General features: G+C 38.2%; 1 protein-coding gene across 9 annotated transcripts in view; it reads right to left on the reverse strand.

Annotated features, from left to right (window-relative positions):
- The window catches only part of TENM1 (teneurin transmembrane protein 1), a 908,570-nt gene that overhangs the window by 59,996 nt on the left and 835,076 nt on the right, over positions 1-13,498 (reverse strand). For all 9 annotated transcript variants that reach the window (XM_032196349.1, XM_032196354.1, XM_032196351.1 and 6 more), the window contains 4 exons: positions 11,763-11,906; positions 6,773-7,022; positions 5,814-5,834; positions 1,426-1,658 (listed from right to left, as the gene is read on the reverse strand). In XM_032196349.1, coding sequence (XP_032052240.1) covers positions 1,426-1,658; positions 5,814-5,834; positions 6,773-7,022; positions 11,763-11,906 — 648 coding nt within the window. The remainder of the gene's footprint in view (positions 1-1,425; positions 1,659-5,813; positions 5,835-6,772; positions 7,023-11,762; positions 11,907-13,498) is intronic.

A 13,498-nucleotide genomic window follows, 5' to 3' on the forward strand; every position in this document is an offset into this window, starting at 1 on the left:
AGCCTGTAGCTCTGCTTGGGGTTGTTGCGCCCCAGGCGCAGGACCCGGCACTTGGCCTTGTTGAGCTTCATACAGTTAACCTCAGCCCATTGGTCTAACCTATCTAGATCCTCCTGCAGAGCCTTCCTACCCTCGAGCAGATCGACACACGCGCATAGCTTGGTGTTGTCTGCAAACTTACTGACGGTGCACTCGATGCCCTCATCCAGATCATCGATAAAGATATTAAAGAGACGTATTATCTCAGTTCTAATTCAAACTGCAGTTCTAATGCACACTGCAAGATTAATTGTGCCACTAGTGAGGATTCAGGATTCACGTGCATTTTGCCTGTGACAATATAGGATGTACCCAGAAAGGCTTCAGCAAAATGCTTACTTCAAAGGGAGCAAGTGAGATGCTTGTATTTTAAAAAGCAAACTTAATGAGGAAGAACAAACGAGATTTCTCCATATATTTGATCTTACTAGCTGTTTCATTTGAAGAGCCCTGACTTAAAATGTGTAAGCCCCACTAACGTTACCACAGTCATCCAAATACACAAAAAATGGACTTTACAACAACACTATTTGCTTAGAAGTTAAATATAATTAAATGCTGACACCTTGCAATAGAAAGCTAATTAAATAGGAGTGCTGCCATACAAGAAAAGATTTTTTATAATCACAGAATGGTGTGGGTTGGAAGGGACCTTAAAGACCATCTAGTTCCAACTCCCTGCTATGGGCAGGGAAATCCTTCACTAGATCAGGTTGCCCAAAGCCCATCCAACCTAGCCTTGAACACTTCTAGGGATGGGAAACAAAAATATCTAGAAAACCCATTCCACTGTCTACCACCCCATAGCAAGGAATATCATCCAGTTAGAATCCCACCTAGCCCTCCCACAAAAAGGGGATAGGACAGAATCGTTTGGACAGCCCTAACCTTATCTTGGCAGCATATCTGCAGCATCACTAAGGCTGGGTGTCTGTGCATTTTCTTGCTCTGAACCCTAACTTTACACACTGCCCAGGTCCAACACAATCCCACGTAGGGCTCCCCAAAAAATTGGCCAGGACTGAAAGGTTTGGGCAGCCTCATTTCAGCAGTCCCTTTCACTCTAGTGCTCTGCTCTTTTCCTCTTTCCAAAACCTAACCACTCTAAACCGAACCCTAAACAGTACTCAGGTTGAACTCAAACTCCATTTAGGACTCTCACAAAAAGGGAGTGAAAGAATTTGGCATTCCACTTCAGCTGATTCTAGCCAGAGTGTTCTTCGTATTCAAAAGATGAATGAGCTTTATAATATTACTTAGCTCTACTATGGTTAATCACATCATATCACCTGGGACCAGTTTTTGCATATCCAGTTGCATCTGAATTTCTAAGTAATGTAGGAGGATGAAAGCTGATTCCCCAAGTAGTTCAAATACTTTTCTTACCTCTTGGACTGTTGAGAGATGCCTCTGATGCCTTCCCACCATCTCCGCAGTGACTCTGGTCAAACGGAAGGCACTGATCACCTGTTCCTGCCACCACATCAGCATTTTTGGCCAGATCCTTTGTTTCAACAAGTGATTTTGCTTTGTAAATTTTTCTGGTGTTGGTATCAGACAAGTAAAGGGATTCTGACACTGGGTCAACAGCCAAGTAATATTTATGTGCAGGACTTGTACTAAAAGAGAACAGAAGAACATCAAAGTTAAATTGTTTTTCTTACTCATCTTTGGTCATGCTAGCCTGGCACTTGTATTCTCCTATTTATCTCCAGGTGGCTCTTCAATGATTTGGGGATGGGAAGGCATAAGTGACACCACTTATCACGGTGCTCATCCAAGCACCACTGCTGAGGAAGAAGCAATTAGCAGTGGCTGTAAGGCTTGTCCAGCCAGCTTAGTGTCAGGTGCAGAGTTTATGCAGAGAGTGGTATTGCTGGTGTTGGTCTGGCCAGTATAAAGCTAACTGGATTGACTTCAGCTTATTTAATAATTACTACTTCCAAAAGCAAGGTCATTTTTTCTACATTAATTCTTAGTAGTCTTGGCACTGAAAACAAATCTATGACTTGCAGCAAAGTGAATCACTGACTGTTCTGCATGGGTACTAATACCCACTCTTGGTTATTTTTATCTGTTTCTAAACCTTAGGAAATATGAAGGTATGAAATATGGTGCCTTAATTCATGCTGACTGTATTGTCAGGAGAGAGGCAGAAGGCCAAGCACTGTCAGTGCAACTAGGCATGAATTAATGCACCATAATTCATGCACTGAAGTGCCTTATTGAGCTTATAAAATGTTATTAAAAAATATTTACATACGTTAATTAAATGGTGAGGATCATAAATTCTAATCAGAGCACTGGGCTGCATCTTTTTAGCAAGTAAGACATTTTGTATCTTTTTGAATGCAGAGTTAATTTCCATTTTGAGGAAATCACCTAGGCATGTGGCATACCACACCAGTGCCCCAAAACTGATGGGCTTGTGCTGTAGTCCTGGTTATAAAATAGAATCAAACCCTGGATAGGTGTAGATCCTTCAAATCACTCAGTCTGTTACTGAAAATGGAAGAGATGGGCAGAGGCAGAGATGTGCTCACTGCTTGGCAGAGCATCCAGGTCTCGGGCAGTACTTTTACCACTGCCAAGTTTCTTCTGGGGAAGGAGGTGATTTCTGACTGTTGGCTGTGTGAGATGACCTCCCTGTAACTCTTTATGGAACTGTCCTATACAAATACACTCAGGTATTGCTATGCAGATCTGTAAGACTGACAAATTGGTATCTTTTTGTTACTTAATTGTGCAAATGTTAATACCTTAACAATTAAGATTTCTGCAACAAGGTTACAAAACAAGATTTACTTCTCTCAGATTTGTCAGTCTTGTCGTATGCTAGATATGGCGATGATCTTCTGCAGACCCAGGTTTTTATGCCACCACAAATCAGGAAAGGACGAATTCAGACAGTACAGTGCTGAAGAACTGGTAGAGGCTCCAGGACAGATATGCAATGCCTGAAGTGACACTGACTTATTTTGCTGACTAGATTTCAGGTTGATGTAGTCTCTTTAAATATGAAGCTTTTGCTTGTTTGAAGTAGATACTAAGCTTTATTAATCATCAATTAGACAGCTCTACCTTGCTAAGCAATGTTGCAAGCAAATGTAAAATACTCAACATATCTTTTTATTTTATCAATCTGAGTACTCTCTCTATATAGCTAAGAAACCTCTAACAGACAATCAGTTGAAATCTTTGATTTCTTAGCAATCAGGCCGATGCTGTACCACGGTAAATGTGACAGAACTTGGGCCTGTTTCATTTGTCATTCTCCATTCAAAAGGGGACAAACTACTCAGCACCTCTGAGGAGTGGGTCACAAGCTAGACTAGCTTAAAGCTGACCTTAGTCATAAGCTTCTACAAAAGATGGGAATATATAAGCAATGAGGTATTTTTACAGTTGGGGAACAGATGTGAAACCCAGTCCAAGGAAATTCAGGGAATGAGAGAGGACCACAGTATGATGCAAGAGAATAAGTGGATGAGCTAAAGGCAATTGATGCTGAATTGCGTATCACCATTACTATAGAATTGTTTGTTAAAAACATTGAGAATCATTTATGCTCTCTGGAGTGATCTCTGAAGAGACTGACCAGCTAAAAGATTACTCTTTAATAAAATACTCCCATGGAAAAAGTTGCAAGGAGAATTCACAATGTTAAATAAACATTTTCTCTGTCATGCAGAAACTGTAGAGAACCAGGGGTCATGATATACCCTCCTTGTAGACACATTTTCTGTCACACTTGTCATTACATTTAATAAGACTGTTTGTTAAAAAAACTCAATGTTATATATGCTTAAAAGCCTTGAATACTGAAATTTTTACAGAATTTGAGTAAAAATGGAAAAAAATCAAATGCTCCTCATCTTTGTAGAAGTTTGCAATCAAACCTAAATCAGAGGTTATTTAAATTATCCTATTAAAAACTACAGGAAGTAGCCTAGGATTTATGATGAATCTTTCCAGAAAAAATGGTAACAGGCCTGTAGTACAATTTATCCCTGTAACCTCAAAGTCTAGTTTCCATTTGACCGGTTATCAGATGCCTTTAGATGCCCCTAGATCTTATTAAAATCTTGAAGGCAATAAAATTTAGAAAACCACATAGGTTGAGTTGTTTTTTAAACAGTCAAAAAAACAAGATCAGTGTCTTCTGTATCCTACTCTCCAAACTACACTTTTTTTTTTTTTTTTTTCCCCACTGTTTTCTTTTTCCTGGCAAAACCTTTTTTCCTGCTGTTTTGGAGACTAAAGATTGTGCTGAGGATTTGGATTTTGAGCCTTTTCTTTCCTGGCCTGTTACATGAAAACATCCAGTTGTTGCTTCCATGTGAGCATCCTAGAAATCTCCAAGACATGCATAACCCAGTATTTATCCTTGCTGTGGTCTTTACAGCCTGAACAGAACACCATAGACTGGGACTGATGAGTGCTCCTCTGTACCCTCAAAGACTACAGTAACTTCAAGTTACTTCCTCAGGTCTTCCATGGATTTCACTTGGGTAGGATATGGATAGAAGCAACTATGATTTTCTGATTAATAGGACTGGGACACTTGTATATTTTCACAAATTGAATTAATTAAGGCTTAAGCTTATCTCAAAACAAAACAAAACAAAAAACATCCAACAATTATAATGACTAGTTATTAAAAAAAAAATCTACTTTACAAAAGAAACGCCCAAATTAAAAACCTGACTGAAGTTCTGAATGCATTACAAAGTACATTCAATTTGCTTCTTTTCATTAGTGTACAAAGATACTGATCGGCTTAGTATAAAGGAAAAAGGAAATGATCCTTCAGTTAAAATATAAAACCTTGTGCTAGGAATTATTCCATTTTTATTAACCTTTTATTGTAAAACATATGAAATACATCTATAAGCAGGATGGCAAATAACCTATAGTATTCAATAGCATTCTAGTGGTTATACCAAGTAATTCTGACCAGTAATCTCAGCCTGCAGAACACATGTTCCGTCCATGAAACACTTCCTGCTATGCCACGCAGTCATTAGCTTAGCTCATTTATTTATCTCATTTATGTACTTAGATGCCAAGAAGTTTGTTTCTAAGGGTACACAGTGTCTTGGTGCCTCACTGTCTCCTCCTAGCCAGCAACGTCATTTCTGCAGGTGGACTGTTAGAAATCCCACAGTCTATTGCACAAGCCTCACGTCCAACACTATTTTTTTTTTTTAACAACTTGCATTGTAATGTTAAAATGTTTAATAGAAATGGGAAAAGTAACTTGTGTATGCTGTAGCTGGAGGAAGCAAGGACCAAGCTGTGATGTGCTACCCTCAGCTTTGGATCTGTTGTGCTCTTAGTGCACCCCCCCATAACTAAAGCAGATTTTAAAGTTCAAGTATACTAGAACCATGAAAGCACAGGCTCTTGGGGAATTCAGAAGCCTTTTGTCTTATTCCTTGCCAAACCCCAGTTTGCTTGGCTGGCTATATCTATCATCATATGAGCATATTATGAAAAGCATAGGACAGCTATGAACAGCATTCCCAGCTTGCAAGTTCAAACCTCTCCATTGCTGCTTGGTGATCAGCAAACAGGTTTTTAGATCAATCAGTTGATCAACTGATTTGATTCCTTCAAAGGGAACAAACCAAATCACCCTAAAGGTGAATTTGATTTACATTTGTATTTATGAAATTCAAAGTGTTTTCCTAAATAAGAACTTCCACTAGTCAGGTCTTTTGTAAGACATATTTGACATGTTTCACGTATTACTGTTAGTGTTTTTTACTCACCTGTGTCTTGTGTCTCTATTCCTAGTAAGACAGACCGGTTCAGGTTTAAAAAAAAAAAAAAAAAGACAAGAAATATTAGTACTCCACAACACGGTGTTCTTTGTCTAACTGCTGTATACAAATAAAACATTGTTTTTCCTGGCATTCGCTTCTTTCTCTCAAAATCTGTTTCCTTTTCACCACCCACCACCTTCACATTTTCAAGTTCATTCTGAACAATCAACCCACAATTTCATTGCCTGCAATGCTAGCTAGTTAGAAATTCATGGGTGCTAAGTAAAAGAAATTTAGTGCATCGGTGTCCAAAACCTTTCCTGCCTTTCCCTATGCCTTGAAAGGGGATCCAAAGCAGGAGTCAGTTGCAGGGAAGTTGTTAAGAGTGGCACTGGCCCAGCCTGGGACACATCAGTCTGCAATGCCAGGTTTGCTCATCTGCTTAAACCCAGCCAGATCCTGTTACAGATAAAGAACAATTTAATTGTATTAATTTCAAACATGGTAAGTCTGTCTGCAGCCTCAGTGCTGTGATCTGATGTGACACTTTGAATATTTGCTATTGAATAGGGGTGGGGTGTTTTTCTAAAAGCTTCATGGAATTTGAAACCTTTTTGGGGAAAATTGCATGAAAAGCCCATATGAGAAGGGGATTTTCAACTTTTTGGGGGGATTGCATGAAAATACCCACAAGAAGAATAATTAGCTCTATTAATTCTGTACTCTGTAGAAATTCATTATGCAATATCTGTTCTAAATGCCTCTTAGGATGCCTTTTTAAACTGACGACTTGAAACAATGCATATGTTTTCTAATGACCAGGTTTGACAGTCAGTGAGACACATGTTCAGGAAGCAACCAAATGCAGATGCCTCTTTAAAGCATGAAGAAAAAATGTAGTTTTCATAGGTGTATCACAGCCAGGATAGGGAACACTAGCCAAAGGTAACCATATTTTCTTTTACCTTAATTCTAATATGCCAATAGAGTTTCCAGAGGGAAAGATCCGTCTGACAAAATTGAAGTCTCCAATGTACAAACTCCCATCAGGCCCAGAAGCAAGAGCAACTGGGGCAAAGAGTTTACTGTTGAGTGCAAGACCATTGCAGTTGGAGCAGGAGACACTCCTCTGGTGTCCATTGCCCATCACAGTGGAGATGACTGGTGGCTGCTGGGAAATGAACATGTTTTCACCATTTCCTTTGTGTACAATTCCTAAGGGGAAGGAAGGGGGAGAAAACAGGAGACAAAAAAAAAAAAAAAGCAAATGTATAGTGCTTAAACTATTCTGCAATTTGGGCTTTTGAAATCCTACAGAACAGCAGATTGGCAAAATAGCAAAAGCCACCTGATCTGTTGAAGGCTGTGTCACAGGGTTCCACTAATCTCTTCCAATTTTGTTCAGTCCCAAGTTTCACCATCGCTGCTTTGTCAATTAGTGGTGAGTGGCTATTTTAAAAGCCAACATCATGAGGAGAACTCATGGTTGCTTAATGCTCTAACAAATTGACTGTTAATTGCAGTGCTATCTGATTTCTCAGGGATTACTACTTTAATATTCATTTTATTCATAAATTTTTATTAGGTAGCAGAGGAATTTCTGAGGCAGTTTGAATATTTAATTAAAGGAGATTAATAGCAGGACTACTATGCATTTTTCACAAAAGAGCACTGAGTGGCAGTACAAAATCAATATTCAAATGTAAATGTGAGTCCTTCATGGTATATAAAAATGGTGCAGACTGCAGCAAAGCCAAGCTAGAAGTAACTGAGGCACAAGCGAATTTCTTACCAACAGGAATATATTATGTGCTGCCATAAAGTTTAAAACAAGTTTCCAAAATGTCAGTTATTTCAGTACTGCTCTGGGGCATACATTGTTGACTCTTCCCAGCTACTAGGTTGTTAGCACCAGATCCAGTGCAAACATGCATTTTCTTGGGTAGATATCTGCAGTGTTTATTTTAAACAGCAATGTAATAATATATTTAAGAAGTACATTTTAAATGGCATATTATTGTAAAATTTTGACTTTTTCTGAGTGAAAGTTGAGCATTAAAGCATTCATATTCCCCTTAGAAATCCCAGCATTTCATCAGGAAAAAAAAGTAGCATAATTAAAGGAATAAACACAAGGGAATATACTTTTGGAGGACTCTTCCTGATACTCCGAGAACTGGGGTGCTGCAGTAAGGATACATTGAGACACTTCAGTGTTTTCATGAAGTAGAGTGGATGTACCTGTGTGTGTGCTGTCTCTCTCCACTTTTGTAAAACTCTTTTTGTGGCTCTCAGGTAAGCCAAATTAAAATTCTCGGTGGAATTATTTAAGTGTTGCCACAGCTGTTTTCAAGAGAATTCTATTAAAAAAAAAAAAATCTGAACAATAAAGGACAGAATACTTGTATTTGGTTGAACATTTGCTTAAAAAAAGGGCATCTTAGAAATATGCCAGCAAAATTAATGGCAATATCCTCCCTTATGTACCGGATAAAAATGCAGCTAAATGAAGATGCTGCCCTTTGTCTGAAATTAACAATGTAAAGGTAATCGTTCAACTGCCTCACACAAATGCCAGTAAATAATTAGGGCTCTGGAGAATATCTTTTTTGCTGTCAATAAATGTAACCATGTACTTAATTTCAGGCTCTCGAGCTGCTGCTTTAATTTTAGCCAGTGCTGTGTTGCACTGGGGCTAGAGTTACTGTAAAGCATAAAGTCCCTTTAAAAGTACTCCTCTTTCCCCCAGATAAATAAAAACTGAAATCAATATACTTGCCCATCAGAAGAAAAATTTAATTCAGAGAATACTTTGAAAAATTGGTTAATAGTGCATTTGCTTGTATTCATCTGCATTTTTACAAGGACTACATATAGGAACTAGCATTTCTGGTATGTGTTCTCTGGATTATGAGAAATACCCTGAAGATCTTCCAAACTGACTGACACCTTTCTGTTAGAAAACATTCAACTCAGATCATGTAATGAATTGTAAGAGATTGACCCTCTGGACTGAAGGAAAAGTAGAAAAGGAGTTCAGTATAGCTGAGAAAAGGATGGGATCCTCTGTCAATGTGAGCTTCATATTGATGCAAAAACATATACATTTAAAATCTTAAGCTTGCGGTGAGAGCCATGCATTGGAATACATATTTTTCACAGCTAAACTGCAAGAATCAGATTTTATTATTATTTTTTTTAAAGATAATTAACATGTGGCACTATAGCATTGTTTGTAATTGGTATGGTTTCTGCATGTCAGTTCTTGTCCCTCCAAAGCTCAGACTGTGCTGTTAAATCCAAGTCTGTATAATTTTATCTATTCATTCCACAACTTTTCTATTCTATTTATTTTGTAACCTCTCTGAGAGGAATAGCTTTTATGGAGAGGGAGATAAGCGTAGCCACCTCGTCTCTGAGCAGGAACAGCGCACACATCAGCAGAGCTACTGGAAGCATGGCTTAGTGGCTGAAGTTAAATATAAGTTCTTCAGGACTAGTTAACTCAGGAAGCAAAGTGGTTTTAGTCTGAAAACAAAATTGCACTTTGCAACAGAGAATTTTTAGAAAGACATTTATGTTATTGTCCAATGCTATTTCTGTAGTTAATCCAGTGACAGTGTTTCAAAACTGGATAAATTTCATGCTTCTCAGAAGTGCAGCTCTCCATATGCACAGAGAAATGCTTTAATTAAAAATGAAAATCTGAATATATTCAGATTTTCATTTTTAATTATGAATTCAGATTTGAGAAGGCTCCTCATGCTTTTCATTTCACTCACAGTTGTATGGAGATAAGTCTGAATTGTATAATTCTAGGTTTGAATCATATCCTCCTCATTATAAGTATGGTTTATTTATCCGAAATCAACAAGCAGTTCACTAGTTTCAAGATCAAAAGTGCACTAGTTATTTTTATCTTTTTTTGGTGATAAAGTTGACTATTTAGTTTTGCTGCTTTACTATGGGCCTGCAGGCTGCTCTGTTAGGTGTGTCCTAGCTATGATACAGTTATTGTTTGTCTGTTCCTAACTGCTTTTCTAATTCATATATGGCTGAGTGAGGTGTGCTTGATTATGCGTAATAAAGCCTATTATGGTCATGAGAAATAGGCAAGGCACTGCTCTACCCGGGCTTTGTGTTCCTCGCTGGAGATGCCCTCATACGCAACCTGTGCACAAAGGAGACTCGCAGACTGCAAATCAAGCGTGTGCTTACACCCTGCCCAGCTGCATCTCTGTGCATAATGGATGAAGATCCAAACACCTTCCCTCCGATTTCAGCCTTGACAGTGCCCAGCGCACTGAGAACACGAGAGGAAGAGGAGTGTGTATGAGAGGCTGTACATTCGCCATTCTCACTGTTGGGGTGGGGAAGAGGGCACAGGCCTCTTCACAGGATTTCAGAGGAGGCACTGTGGTCACTGCTCGTCAGATTTCCTGAGAGGCTGTGCCACACAGCTGTGATGGGCCAGCAAGCAATTTGTCACCATACACCCCGTGCTCTGGAAGGCAGTGGTTTAGCCTCACTTGCGTTGTAATTGTCTGTTTTACAGAGTCTGAGAACATGCTAGTGCCTATATGGTGAATGATAGTAGTAACCACTGCAGTTAGCAGATAGTTATATAAACTATATATAAACTGGACTTAGTGCCAGCAATTTAGTCTTGAAATTAAACTATGTAAGTGGTAAATTGGCACTAAAGAGGAGGCTATAGGGCACACAGCTGGGGGCTGAGCTGACTGAGGTCAGATTTCTCTTTGTATTAAATGTCAATAGCTGGCATTTAAAAGAGACAATCTATACAAACCAGTAAGACAGGGCATGAAAGAACTGCTATTTAAAATGTCAAACTATTTTAAATCAAAACAGAAATCCAGATAATTTACAAACTAAATCTGACCTTTTGTATTTGGAATATTTATACTGTAGTTGTGCATTCAACAACAGAACTTGTAAAAACCTAGCAGACATACCTCTGTACATGAATCTTCATTACAGAAGTTTGTAGATGGAAACAGATTTCAGTGGACAGACTCCCAGTAGGAGAAAATTGAGAGAACTTCACTGAATCCAGCACTAAAATGATTTCTGTGATCTGAAATCTGACCCCAAGTCTCCCAAGCAAAGTGAGTTATTTATCTGCAAAATCATACTTTTTTTTTTCAGTTAACTTCATTTATAAGTATTGTTTTAATAGTTTAATCTCACTAAGACTTTATTCCTGATTAAAGAAGTTAGGGGAAGAAAAAAAAAAACACACCACAAACAAACCAGGAATAAAATAAAAGCAATGAAAAAACAGATTCAAGTCTCCATGCTTGAAGAATCTGTATGCAGCGTTAATGATGTGACATAAAAAGCATTTCCATTTTTTTTTTCCTAATGCTTTGATTGGATTTGAATAGATTGCTTATCCCAAAGAGTAACTGAACTTCTCTGAAAAGTGGGCAGCAACGAAAGCTTCTGCTCAGCAGACTGGCAAGGTGGTTTTAGAAGGGCCACCTCTTACTCAGCTGTTCCATTTCCATGCATGTTTTGTCTCCCTAGAGCTGTGACCACCAACGCTGCTACTAATCAAGGTTAGTCATAGGATGAATTAGGAATGTAGGCACTTCACTGAGAATATAACACACCATAAACTGACCTAAAATGTAGTACTTCCATACAAGCAGTGTGAAAACAAACTTAAATGAGCATGCCCTTTTCCCACCCAAATGACTAAACTGTGCTCATAATCACAACAGTTAGGGATATTAGTGTTTAATACCTGGGAGCCAGAACATTAAAAACAGGCTTTCAGATGGCATTTACAGTTCATTTCTGAATAAAGGATAGTGCAGATTCAAAGAAAGAGGATTAAATGTTAGAAATAGTAATACTGAAAATCTGAACAATTAATTCCTTTAAAATTTGTATTCTTCTGTGTGGCCAGTTAATAAAGGAAGGACTTACCACTTTGTGGATTTAATACATGGTGTTTGTTTATTGACCAGCCTCCCAGATTTGAAGCATCCATTTCAAAGCCTTGAAGGGTTACTGTTCTTTTCTCCCACAGAATAAAATCAGGACATTTTTCATATTCATAACCCACGGACACTGTAACCAAATAATTAAAGATCTATCAGTTTAGTTTTTTCTCTGTGAACTACTAAGTAATTTTCATTCTAGGTTTTGATATTCACCTTTCAAGTAATGATGTCATTAATTTACCTCTGCCTGATTGCTACTGTCAAATGGAATTTTTAAACAGAGTTTAAGGGATTAGTATGTTACGACAGCTATGGTTACTACAGTTTCAAAGCAGAGAACTTTGTGTTATCAGTTACAGATTGTCTTAAGAACATAAATCTCCTCCAATGACTTCTGACTTGATAGTTTATTGTATTTCTGTGAATTCTCTGAGCAGTAGCCTAAACAGAAAAACAAAATCCAGGTTAAAACAATCTGGCTTTCTTTTTTTCTAAGTGTGAGCATATTGATATTGAATTCTCATACACTGGATATTTTTGAAATGTAGCAATCTTTAACCTAAAGATCGTGCTGTAATTATAAGGAATGTAGCTGGGCAGAAGTGGATTGCCAAACTGAAAGTTATGTTTTGACATCAGATCCCAGAAGTTTGATCTAGGAAATATTAACACATTTTAGCCTTTCCAAAATAAAAATGCCTTCAAAAATGTTTTAAGAAGAAATACAAAAATATTTTAAGAAACACTCTTTTCTGACATTTTCAATATTTTCATCTCATTTTTCTACCTAGCAATTCTAGGTATGTTTTACCTGAACCGCAAATGGTTTTAATATAATCAAAATTCTGCTACTAGATTCAATCAAAATATTTTGACCAGCTCTATAGTATGGAACATTTTTGTTTTTAAGATAAATATTCTATGCGAAACTGAAAGCTGTTCCTTACATCAATTTTACTTAGCAGAGCTGCTTCATCAATTCAGTAGAAAGAACATGCTTTTGGAGCTAAACTTTGACTTGTAACAATCATATCTCAAGTACTGTACATACTGTACATTTAAAACTTACAGGTTTCAGTCTGCATGCTCTGTTCAATTTTTCACTTACAGGAGCACTTTTGTCTAGAATCTGCAACCAAGGTGACTCCCTTGTCTGAGTGCCCAGCTGCAGGCATGGAGCCTCCTCCAGAACAGCCACTGACCTCCTGTGCTGGGATGAGCCATCAAGGTTCAGTAACTGAACATGCTATTTTCTAGGTGTTAATGCAGGGAGAAAATAAAGGGCTGATTTTTCCTACAAAGCAACCTCATGCTCACCTATACGTTAGTATCTTTACTCCATTCATGCACTTAACACGCTCAATCCTGTGTCAGATGTATGTACTTGAGAAGAGTAAAGACCTATAATACAGTGTCACTCAGCCTTGCTAAGTGAACCATTACAGACCCACAGGACAGACCTTCAGCTGCTGTAAGGTACCATACTGATATTTAGGTCAAGGGAGGCATAACAGTTTTCACCAACTGAGAATCTGTGCCAATGGATCCACAGTGGCACACTTACCAGCACTGTAGCTAACGCTGTAAAGTGACTGCTATTCTCTGCCTATAGCTGCCAAATACCCTCTAGAGATTACAGTCCCCTTTCTTAAAAGTTCTTTCTTCCATGCTCACAGTTAGTGGCTGCCTTTTTGTCCCTTCCCATCAGTAAGCGACACT

This window comes from Aythya fuligula, chromosome 13 (genome assembly GCF_009819795.1).
Source record: "Aythya fuligula isolate bAytFul2 chromosome 13, bAytFul2.pri, whole genome shotgun sequence".
Lineage (NCBI taxonomy): Eukaryota > Metazoa > Chordata > Aves > Anseriformes > Anatidae > Aythya > Aythya fuligula.